This window comes from Phacochoerus africanus, chromosome 2, assembly GCF_016906955.1.
Source record: "Phacochoerus africanus isolate WHEZ1 chromosome 2, ROS_Pafr_v1, whole genome shotgun sequence".
Classification (NCBI taxonomy): domain Eukaryota; kingdom Metazoa; phylum Chordata; class Mammalia; order Artiodactyla; family Suidae; genus Phacochoerus; species Phacochoerus africanus.
In genome coordinates, this window is record NC_062545.1 from 113,862,287 (window position 1) to 113,874,668 (window position 12,382).

Genomic DNA, 12,382 nt, shown 5'->3' on the forward strand with positions numbered 1-12,382 from the left:
TGGCTGTGGAGTAGGCTGGCGGCTATAGCTCTGATTCGTCCTCTAGCCTGGAACTTCATATGCTGCAGGTGCAGCCCTAAAAAGACAAAGGACAGGAAAAAAAAAAAGAAGTACTTTTGTTTGAATGCAGGGACTTTAGAGCTAAAATAGTCTTTGCATTCCCCGTAGGCTTGACGGCCCTTGTTTAGCTCAGTAAACTTTGGTTGGGATCCAGGCATTGGTCTCTGGTAGCCATCAAGCCTTGCAGGAAGAACTCTTATCCAAGTAGCTCTACCTGTACTTGGGAAGGACCCAAACAAGAACCCAGATGGTCACTCAGATGTTTTCTGTGGAAATCGATTCACATCATGACTTCCTTTATAGGCAGTTTCAGTGCAGGGTGAGTCAAACTTATTACTAAGATGGTCTATAGGAGGACTGAAGATTCACTTAATCTTTCTTTGAGAGCAGTGTAGGACTTCATGCCTTCTCATGAAGTGCATAAGAGCATTCTGGTCATTTCCTGTGAAAAGCAAAGGTCATGAGATTGGGAGACCTTGGTAAAGCTTCCTACAATTCATGATGGAAGATGCCCCAAATTTGAAGAATTCTAAGAATCATGACACTCTTTTCCTCTGTTCTTTGAACCCTTTCTTGCTTTGATTCAGCCCAGGCATTTGAACAGATTTGGCAGAGCTTCTACAGGTGTAGATGTCTAACTTTATTTCTTTTTAATGGTGTGTGTCGTCCACATAGCAATACTATCAATAGGGGGTGTGTTTCTGTTACTTTTTTTTTCTCTTCTCCTCTTAGATGCCTTTTAACATATGTAAAAATATTTATATAGTGTTTCAAGTCTGCAGCATTCAGCAGACATCCCTTTGGATCTCAATTCAAAAGAAGTCATAGGCATATTGGGGGCAGATAGTAGGTACAAATCTGACAAAAAGCTAATGAGCTCTCCTGTGATTATCACAGAGAATGGTGACTCATTAAATCTCATTTCCTGGGCAAGTCCACATAGGGAGAAGAAATTGTCTGAAATAAAGGCCTGAGAACCTAATGCAGTCAGATTTATGGGCGTCCGTATAAGCAGCCACATGATAATCAGTGCAAATAGTGAAGTGTTTTAATGAGGTACTCTAAAGTATTTAATTGGTTACTTTATTAAAATTTTTAATAGTTTTGTTGTTTTCTGTTAGGAATTAGCCCCACAGCAGGGAGGGTCCTGAAACCAAGTGGGGTTGCCTTTTGGTTGGATTCAGTCCTAGCTCTTGTTCCCCTCCCTGGTATCTCTTTATGTGTATTAACATTATTGTTGATATTCAAGGCTAGGCTGGAAAAGGGTCAGGGTGGTTAGAGTCCATAAAGACTTCTTCCCCTTTTGGTTCCAAAGAATAAAGTATCTGCTTAGAAAGAATCCTCTTCCAACTCCCTTAGAGTGAGTGATTTTTCATTATTTGGATTTTTCACTCTTAAGAAGAAATTTTTCCAAGAAAGGGCAAGCCATAAGCAAGATGAAGAAGAGACCGAAGTTTGGTTTTGACCGCTTAACTTCCTTTTAAATATTTTTCTTTGCCTTCCCAGCCTTCCCTTACTATCTTGTTCCTCATGGTTAAGTCCTGGAAGCTTTCCAATTGTGAGTTAGTCAAATGAGAATAGCTTAAGGTATTGTTCTTCTCAGGGACTCAGAAATGCAAATAAATGACTTTCTAGTGGTAGAATTGTAGATGTCATAAGAAGTTGGGTGAGGTCTTGATATTTAGTATGTCTTAGATCATACCCACTCATCAGGCTAGGCTTGTTGCTTCATCATCCCATGGATGTGGGCGCTTAAGACTATTTATTAGAGGAATTGCTGGTTGGCTGAGGGGAGACTGAGCAAGGGTGTGTGGTGCCTGTGGTTATGTGACCCGTTACTGCCTCATCTCATGATCTCATTTGATAACATCATCCCGAAACAGAAAAGATCATTCTTAGTTTCACATTCTTCCCTAACCCTTGTGTTTCTAGATACTATCTTCGTTGTCAGTCTTTAGACTTGCAACTAAGACCTGTGCTTTCTGCCACAACCACGAGGAGGAAGATCACCTACAGGTATGATTTATTTTTCAGGGGCCATGGGCAGAATTCCTAGTGGAGAAATCATTCCAGACAGCCTTTTCATAGCAAAGATGAGTTTGCCAGTGCAGAACGTCAGGATGATTTAGATGAATTCAGGTTCCAACTCATGTTCACATTAAGATCCAGTATTTGAGACTACTCATCTTTTAAGGTCATAGATTCCTAAGATAACATATTGGGGTAGACCCTGCCAAAGAGGGGGTTGGAGCATAGGTTGTAGTTCAGATTTTGAAAGGTGATTGAGTTAAAGTACTATATTTCCTTGATTCAAAAATGCATATAAAAACATGTCCATGTTTTATACTTTATAAAATCATCTTACATACAGTTCATAAACATGCTTAAATTGGTATTTTGTTGTCTTCTCACCATATATCTGCCGATAAATCTTATAAGCAACATTTTCATTGAACTTAGGAAATACTCTTCCTTCTCTATAGGCTTGAAGGTCTTATTCACAACTTGTTTGCATTTTGGCTAATGAGACTACCACAGCCAACTCTCCTCTATTGTTGATGAGAGGAAGGCCAGGAGGGTCTTTAAAAAAACACGTGTTCAGGTTCAGCACAGCTTAATTATGGTCAGTGGCTGAACTGACTCAAAGCAGGGGCAAGCTGTCAGCGCCAAGTTGTGGGTGTTGTGGGGACCTAACTGATATCTGTGGCAGACATGAGGTGAAGGGTATAGCCGATGTTACAGACCAGGACTTAAGAGAGAAAGGGCAAACTCAGAGCGACACAGGTTTCAGAGGCCAAGAGCACCAACCTGCAGAAAATATGTGCCAGTGTATTTACTTAGAAGACTTTTTGGATGGATACGTCCCACAGTGTTGATAGTGTTGGGGAATAGGGTGATGGGGGAAAGACATAAATTCTTACTTTTATTTTGTACACTTCTGTTGCTAAAATATTATATAATGAGTAATTCTTTTAATTTAAGGTGCTATGCTAAAGAGAAAAAAAATAGATCCCAGAGGTAAAACCTGTTTGCAGCTTCTAAGCTACAGGCAAATCTAGACTTAATTTATTGGGACAGTGGTTGGAACCTGCTGGGCTTCACTTTGCCCACACCAACCCTCCGTCTCTTGGGCCTGTCCCTGACAGTGTGGGGTCCCCTCCAGAGAGTGGAGCCAAGACCCCTTCTCCAATGATTTCCCAGGCAACACTGGAAAGAGGTGGCCTTGTTATAGGCTGCAGAATATATTGGCTCAAGAACCCCCCAGTATGGGCCACTGGCTGGGGTTCCCCTTCTCTGTATGGCTTGCTCCATGCTGATGGCAGAGAGGAGGATCAGATGCCTGGTGATGTGAAAGTGAACATTGAATTGACTTCCCATGCTTTGATCTGTATCCACTTAGAAAGGAGCCTTGTTTTCCCCCAGTGCCAAGAGCTGAGCAAGCAACACGTGACCGTAGCTTCTGTTTTCTGGTGTCATGTCAAGGCCAACCAGAGTGGAAACAAAAAATCTTTCCTTTCCCTTCTCTTTCGTGTGCATGGGACAAGGGACTCTGGGTGGGAAATGCCTCCTGTAAATCTTCATTACTGATTGGGGTGAAGGGGGAGAGGGATGCCATGAAAACCGCCAGCACTGTTCCTTTCTTTCCTGGGAAGATGTTCAGCTGCAGGCCGTCCTTTCAGTTCGTTTGAGTACTCAGTTTTCCAGAGTCTTCTACATCCACATTCCGTTTTCCTTCTTTTGTTGTTAGCTACTCTGTATTCCTCAGCATTCTTTTTGGTTGAGACACTTCTGCAACTTTGAAAGCTAAGTCCTGGAAACCAGTGTGGCTGTCTGGGTGTGTGTACAGTTTCCAAAGTGAGTGCTGTTTCTGAGTTGAAACGGAATCGGTAGGGACTACCTTAGCTTCACCCGGGGTGAGTAGTCTTACCTGGACCTCTGTGGTAAAAGTTCTTAAAGAACATTCTCCTTGTAAAAATAGCCAGAAATGGCTTGATGGTGTTCTCCCCTTGGGCCTGCCTCCCTGCCTTACTGGGAAGTTGATGCCAGATGGGCCTGGAGTGAAGGGTGAACCCCGAGGAACCATTCCAAGTCTTGGGCAGCAACAAGCGGAACCATGGATTTGCTTTGCTAGCTTCTGCTGCTCACCTAATGTGCCTGTCTTTTCCCTTCAGACATCAACGTTTTTTTCCAGTGTCCCCCTTTGAAAAAGATTGATGTGGCTGGCCATGGCGAGGGGATTAACATGAATAACAAATTATTCTCACACGTTTGAAGTTATAGGCCTATTATACTTGCCCTTTAGGGAAACACTGGGCTTTACTGAGCTATTGTTATTCTCAACAAATTTCGGTAATTATCAGTGCTCCGAGTTGGGTTGCTTGGTTTCAGCTCAGTTTATGCGAAGTGCCTGTGCCTTTTGGGAGGCTCCTCTGACTTCATGATGCACAGGGAAGGAGTCTGCCTCAGGGAGGGCAGTACTTCCCTACCCTAAAATTTGCAACTAAGTTTTAAACTGTCTCAGTAGTTTTCATCTTGGCTCTCAGGGAGTAGGTAAAGGCAACCTGGAGAAATGATGATGGGACAGGGTAGAGGAGAGGGTGGGGCCCACAGATAGGAATAGCTTGTCCTGCAAACACAGAACAATGGTTGGGCCATTGGGAGGTAGAGAAGAATTAGAAGTAGCAGATTCGAATCCCTAATCTAGGCAGAATCTATTATTGTGTAACTGTGGTAACTACCTAAACTCTTGAAGCCACCGTTTGCTCATATGTAATATGGGTCTGATAGAATATGAATTTTGGGCAATGTAGAGAAAGAAATACAATAATGAAATATTTTTATTGTGTACATGCTCTTTGCAACTGTTACTATTATAGATGTTATTTATGACTGTTACTATTTACAACTGCTATTTTTAGTGCTGCTAGTACTAGCCTGCCTGTCTCTTTACATTCTGATATTAGTCTTGAAAAAGAGAGAGCCCTCCCGTGAGCTGTGTAAAGCATCTGCATGGAAGAATAGGGGTGTTATTCATATAATAAATTGCACTAAACACTTTCTTGTGCAACCACATTCAAATCCCAGCACTGCCAGTGACTTGCTGTGTCGCCTCTGGAAAATTACTTGTTGTTTCCATGCCTCCATTTCTCTGTCTGTAAACCAGCAGTGTTTATTTCACAAGGTTGTCATGAAAATTCAATAAGGCTGTAATGCACTTGGATGAGTGCTTTTGAAGTCAGCATAACAGCTCCCTAGGCCTCCTGGGCAGCTCTGTACCTTCCAGGTGATTGGATAGAAATACATGTGATGCATCACTTTTTAGGAGGTGGTGTTGTTCCGCTCCCCATGGGTGGGTCTGCCTCCTCCCCATGGGTATTGTATTGATATTTGCTGAGTGGTTATGTGGGTCCGTTTCTGGGTGGGTGTTGATGTGGTGTTGATCCCGCTGAGCAGTTTCTCTTCCCCAGACTGCCCTTTTTCCTTCAGGATGGTGACCATCATGGACTAGCTGCCCAAGTTTCAACAGCATCCCAGATTTTATCACTAACAAGAAATTCTAAATCTCCAAATCCCTGTCAGCCATGTCTTCTGTGGGAAAAGAGCAAGATTTGCTTCCGTACTCTATCCCCATATGGAACCTTCCTACCTGGGTGAAATTCCTGATGAAAGGAAAGTAGATGAATGAGAACATGGTGGAATTCAGATCAGATGTTAAGATTATTCAGGCGGGGGACCTGAATGAAATAACACATGTAAACATCCTTTCTTTAGGCGCTTGAAATAATCCCTTTCAGGGTAAGGATAATTACCACCATAGAGTGTCCCGATTGAGATGAACACGGAAAGCAGCAAGTGATCTAAGATAGTCACTGTAATTCTGTACCAAAAAATCAAGATGGATCTTGCTCTGTACAAACTTTGGTACGAAAGTCTGGATATCTAAAGCGACTACCTCTGTTAAAAGAAAAACCAGGACATACTGGGATGAAGAGTTTATTTGCAGCAAAATCAATTCAAATCAGGCAGTATTCAGTCTAGCAGATAGAAAGGAGCTCCATGGAACTATGCAAAGTGAAAGACTCTTAAAGCCAGAAGAGAGAGGGAACAAGGTATTTCAACTAGGCCAAAAAGTAGGTTGGTTATTGCAAAGTCACTTTCCTTCAGGGAATGGCAGGGGTGCATCAGGCAGATTACCTAACACGTGTTGATCAGGAGATTCCTGGTTGACTGGTTTAAGAGTCCATTTTGGGGAGAACTGAAAATGCAATTAAGTCTCTGTTTGGTGACATGGAACTTGGTGTAAATGACTCCATTTTGGGCCTTTCATCTTGTTTGAATGATTCCACCCTTTTGATCAAACTCAGCATCACTGAGAGATGTGAACAAAATGGACGGTATTAGCACTACTCCCAGCTCTGAGGTTTTCACAGTTTCTCTTGATCCCGTGAGATAGTCACAGGTTATAATGTCTTTTTTACTGAATCTCCTTGTGATATTCACAAGTCACCATGCTGCGTTTATAGTCTTGAAATCATTCATTCTCTTCATTCCTTTCTTACATTCTCATCTCAGGGAGTTGAGTCATTTGCTTGGAGGTTAGCAGCTGTAAATATGCATTTAAAGCTTTTGAGAGAATATAGCATTATCAGACTGCTATGATTATTATAAGTAGGATAATCTCCATGTGGGGAGTATACTTTGGAGCTCTGTTCCCCAGGACCCACACCAGCCAGAATCGAACAAGTCAAAGAAAGACTGCCATTAAAGGGGTCACTTTGTTAAGCCAGTTGGCTTGTTCGGTGATCTTTTGTAATTGAGTCTCAACTTCCCTAGAAGTGTCAACCCACGAACAGCGAGTGGTGTTGGCCACAGCATAAACACCTCACTCAGCTAAAAGATTACCTAGGGCTATCCTACTGTCAGAAACAACTTTGACCAGAGAATCTAGGGATTGTTTTCGAGCAGCTCTTGCTTCAGCTGCAGATTCTGCAATGTCTTCCTTCCAAAGTTAAGGAGAGATTCTTGATCCTAGCCTCATTTGTACTTACTTCTGGCCAGAGCAGTAGGGATCTGCCACAGGAAGCTGATTTTGAATCACGAATGCTTCCTGGTAATTGCCATTTGAGTCTGTGGTTCAGGACCAAAAAGGTGACAGCCGTGGAGGCCAGGAAGATTTAAGAGTCTGGAGACTGCACAGGTAGTTTTATCCCAGTTCCCCTTGCCTGTGCCTACTTTTTTTTTTTTGTCTTTTTTGTCTTTTTTTTTGTTGTTGTAGTTGTTGTTGTTGTTGCTGTTGCTATTTCTTGGGCCGCTCCCGCGGCATATGGATGCTCCCAGGCTAGGGGTCGAATCGGAGCTGTAGCCGCCGGCCTACGCCAGAGCCACAGCAACGCGGGATCCGAGCCACGTCTGCAACCTACACCACAGCTCACGGCAACGCCGGATCATTAACCCACTGAGCAAGGGCAGGGACCGAACCCGCAACCTCATGGTTCCTAGTCGGATTCGTTAACCACTGCGCCACGACGGGAACTCCCTGCCTGTGCCTACTTTTTTGAACAGAGCCTGGACCCAAGTTTCCTTGGGTTTCTGGTTGTCAGTCAGAGGCAGGGAAATGGAATCCCATAGTTAAGGAATCTTAGCACAATAGAGAGGGGACTGAGATTGTTCCAGAGAAACTGAGGCCTTGGAAATCAGGAAGAAGTCTATGATGGGCCCTAGACTTCTTGGTACAGGATCGCCAGCTTTGTGGCACATCAAGCAGTCTTTTGGTGATTGAATCACTCTTCCTTGCAATGGCCAGAGATGCGTAAGTGGTGGCATTTTTTTTCCCCTAGGCCAGAGCAAGATAAAAGAATCATCATTAAGACCTTCGTGCCGTAAAAATTAGGAAGAGGATAGTTAGGGAGGGAGAAATGGAAAGAAATGTTCCTTTTTTTTTGGTCTTTTTTTTTGTCTTTTGTCTTTTTTAGGACCACACCTGTAGCATGTGGAGTTCTCAGAATAGGGGTCAAATCAGAGCTGTAGCCGCTGGCCTGTAGTGTCTACAACCTACACCACAGCTCTCAGCAATGTGGATCCTTAACCCACTGAGTGAGGCCAGGGATCAAACCTGCAACCTCAGGGTTCCTAGTTGGATTCATTTCCGCTGCGATGGGAACTCCACACGTTCTTGATTTAATATCTTGGGAGGAAGCACTTTACCTTGATGTTGGCTGTTGCTTTTACTAGTCAGTTTGATTTTGAGTTCTCTAGTGTTTCCATAGGACCAGATGTCAGTTGGAGCCTTCTTCAGCTTTGAAATACACACCCAAATTTCAACATCTTGAAATTTGGCAGTGATATCAGTGGCCAGGAACACTTGTTAGGATCCTTTCTTTCCATAAATCTCACGTTTGTGAAAGCATCGGAGTAAAACAGTAGCTGTCTGTAAATGACGGAAGACAGACAAATGCCTGTGGTAAGGACCTGATGAGAGTTTATTTTATTGGAATTGATAAGGAAACTTAGTTATTTCTGTGACATACAAAATTTTAAAATAATAATTGGAATTGTGACTGATGGCATACCAGGATATGTTTGGTTTTTAGGAATTTTCTACAATTTCTAGAACATTGTTACTAATAACATGCATCCCTACAAGTATAGCTTTAAAAAGTTTATTGCCACTTACTTGACAGTGCTTCCCATGTCATTTAACATTCCAAATACCACTATTTGGTTTAACATCTGTCTTTTACAATGTGAGAGACAAATCCCTTGAGATTTTCCAGGGGTTCTCTGGGAAATCTTTAAGATACTTTGAGGTCAGAAAGACTCTTTTTAGAATTTGATTTGGGGAACCCATCAAAAGATCAAAGGGTTTAAGCATTTGAGTAAATCACAGATTATTATGAAATAATGTTTAATCATCTATTGAACCAAAGTAAAAATAGGAAAATTTAAAGGCAAATACAGCAGATTATATAGTTCTGAACAAAACTTAGCTCTTTTAATAGTATGAAGTCTGGGGTTTCTAGAGTTATCAAAGACCCGATAAAGAGAATGTGAAGCACAGTAAATTTTAGTAAAACACAGAATCTTTGCTTTCCAGGTAGTTTATCCAAAAGATAAACAAACAAACAAACAAAACCTAACTTCTCTAGTCTCTTATCAAGAGCAAATCAGGGGTTTAGAACTGACTGCAGTGGCTTGGGTTGCTGTGGCGGTGCAGGTTTGATCCCTGACCTGGTGCAATGGGTTGAAGGATCTGTCATTGCCGTGTCTATGGCATAGATCATAGCTATGGCATAGATTCATTTATTGGTTTGGGAACTTCCATATGTTGCAGGTGTGACCATTAAAAAAATAATAAAAAGATCAGATCAATAGTCCAATAAAACTTGTGTTAACAGAAAGAAAATAAGACTATAATTTTGTGCCAGTGTATATTTGGTATCAAAATTCATTCTTTAAAAACTTTAAACCCATTCCAATCTTAGCTTGACCACACATAAAGTTCTTTTCCTGAGATTGCTTTTCCACAAACTTCCCCCACCATTTTTACATCCTTTCAGATTTTGTCTTATGTTTTTTCTTTGTTCTTGTTTTAAAACAAGCAGTCATATTACTTTCCTTACCTACTTTTCATATATAGTTGTTTTTTCCACCCTTATTATTTCTAATCTATTTTAATTACATATTGACTTAATCTTAATTATTTCTTAATCCTTAGAATTCTTTATTCCTAGTGAAAACCATGAAGTAAACAGTTGTGGACTGTTTGTTAAACAAGCATTCTGGGGATTGGCAAATTTATAAATACATTTTGTATTTTCTAGAAATATATTCTTCCTAATAGTTAATTTTCCATTGTGGCTCAAAACATGTTTACTAATAGACTCAAATATCTTTAGTTCCTCTGTAAAAGGAAACCAAAAGTAGATAAATCCTATGTTTAGTAGTTGATGTTTCAGTATTTTATCATATTTGGAAATGATCTATATACTGAATGAATATCTGTCATTTAACTTATCTCATTATAACATTAAAGTTTCAGGTTCCCCAGAAGATTTTGGAAACTTTTTTTAAATAGTCATACTATAAAATATAATTGCTGTTGAAAAATCCATTTATAATTAACCTTTATCTTACATCTGTTTAATTCACTTGTTCTTAGCAATTGTTTAGATTAGTCATGAAAATTTCACGAGGTGGAAACAACTAACTGTCATCCTAAGTTACCTTTCTTGTGACAAATTCTGTAACAGAGCTAGCATGAGCTGTTTTCACTTTTAGTAAGCCTAGCTAGAATAAAAGTGTTAAATGTAATGCTGGTAATGTTATGCCATGCCTATTTTAATTAAATCAATAAACTTAAATGAGCCTTTATTTACTAGATCATATGTGCTTAGAAAACATTGGAGTTAGTTTCTATATTTCTGAAAGTATATTCAATTTTATTTGACTCATGTAAACACTTGTTTATCTTTTTTTGAAATTATGTTATTTTATTAAGATGTTTCAAAGCATATAAGAAGGAACACTTTCCAGTTCATTTTATGATCTATAAAAATAGAGCAGAGAAAAAAACAAGTGATCTCACTTTAAAAAATAGAGGCAAGCTCCTACATTTAAAAAATAACACTTAAAAAGCATGTTTTTACACCACTACTCTGTCACAGATGATTTAATATTACAAAATCTGTTAGTGTAATTTATAATTGGTATAATTTCAAATTTTTAAATCTATATATGTGCTAGTATAGACAGGTTCCAGCAGGTATTTCTTGTGTAAATACTTAGCAAAACTAGGATACAATATACTTACCAAACATGGTAAGAACATTTTATTCCAAACCAACAGTCTATCATCACACTTAATAGTGCACAAGTCATGAAATCAGGATAAAGCCCAAGGTTGTTCTGTCGCCACTGTTATTTACTATAATTCTAGAAGTGCTGTTCAATATAATTGGGCCAGAAAGTGAGAGAAAAAAGTTTTTTTAAAAGTATAAAACTGGATTTACCAGCTACATTGACATTATTTAAATAAAATAAAATTTGCTCATCTTTTAAAATTGAAAAAATTTGCCAATTTTAAGTGTATGATTCAACAAGACTTGACAAAGTCTTGTATAGTTGTGTTGTTGTGACCATAATCATGATGTAGGCCATAAATGCAGAATATTCCCTGTGGCATTTTAAAATTAATTACTTCACTCTGCCTCTTGTTCCTGGCAGTCACTAATTCACATTCTGTCACTATAGTTTTGCTTTTTCTATAATGTCATATAAATAGAATCGGGATATAATAAAATTTGCATTTGGCTTCTTTGATTTAGCATAATGCTGTGGAGATTTTTCCATATCGTTGAATTTGTTAGTACATGGTTATTTTTTTATTGCCCTGTATTAGTTCATTATATGGATATATCACATTTATCTGTTGACTTGCTGATGGACATTTGGATTGTTTCCACTTTGAGACTACTGTGATAAAGTTGCTGTGAGTCTTTTATTGCAAGTCATTGTGTGAACATGTTTTCATTTCTGTTAAGTAAATATCTAAGACTAGGTCTGATGGACCTTATGTAATGGTATGCTTAATTAATAGCAAACTGCCAAACTATAGCTCATGATGCATATAAAATTTTTTGCTTTCCTACTTGCTGCATATCCTTGGCAACTTTCAATAATGTCTGTTTTTAGTTTCAGCAATTTAAGAAGATTTTTGCAAGTATTTCGTGGTTCTTTTTTGTATTTCCTTATGAATGATTATGCTGAGTATCTTTTCATGAGTGTTTTTGACATTGTTATATCTTCTGTGTTAAAGTGTCTGTTTCATATCTTCAGATCTTTTTATCATTTTTTTTATTGGCTTGTCTTCTTAAGTTGGAAGAGTTGTCTCTGTATTTTGGATATAAGGTCTTTATCAGTTACATATTTTGCAAAGAGTTTCTTCCACTGTGTGATTTACCTTTTCCTCTTCTTAACAGTATTTTTTGAAGGACAAAGGGTATAATTTTGGAATATAATTAATCTTTTTTTCCTCTCTGGTTTATCCTTATGTGGGTCATGTGTAAGAAATGTTTACCTAAATCACAAAGTTTTTTTTCTAATTTATATCTAGACGTTTTATAATTTTACATTTAGGTTTGTGTTTTTTTCTGAGGTAATTTTTGTGTGCAGTGTGAGATTAGCATCTAGGTTAATTGTTTTGCTTGTGGATATCTGGTTACTCCAGCATTATTTGTTGAAAAGATTATCTTTTCCCCATTGAAATACCAAGGCACCTTTGTTAAAAATCAGTTAATCATATATTGGTCTTTTTCTAGACTGC

At 39.1% G+C, this 12,382-nt stretch overlaps 1 protein-coding gene across 1 annotated transcript in view; it reads left to right on the forward strand.

Moving 5' to 3' along the window:
- The first annotated feature begins 307 nt into the window (after positions 1 to 307).
- LOC125120747 (coiled-coil domain-containing protein 43-like) overlaps positions 308 to 12,382 on the forward strand; it is a 51,438-nt gene continuing 39,363 nt past the window's right edge. The window contains 2 exon segments of the mRNA XM_047769186.1: positions 308 to 379; positions 1,993 to 2,076. Of these exon segments, the coding sequence (XP_047625142.1) occupies positions 308 to 379; positions 1,993 to 2,076 (156 nt within the window).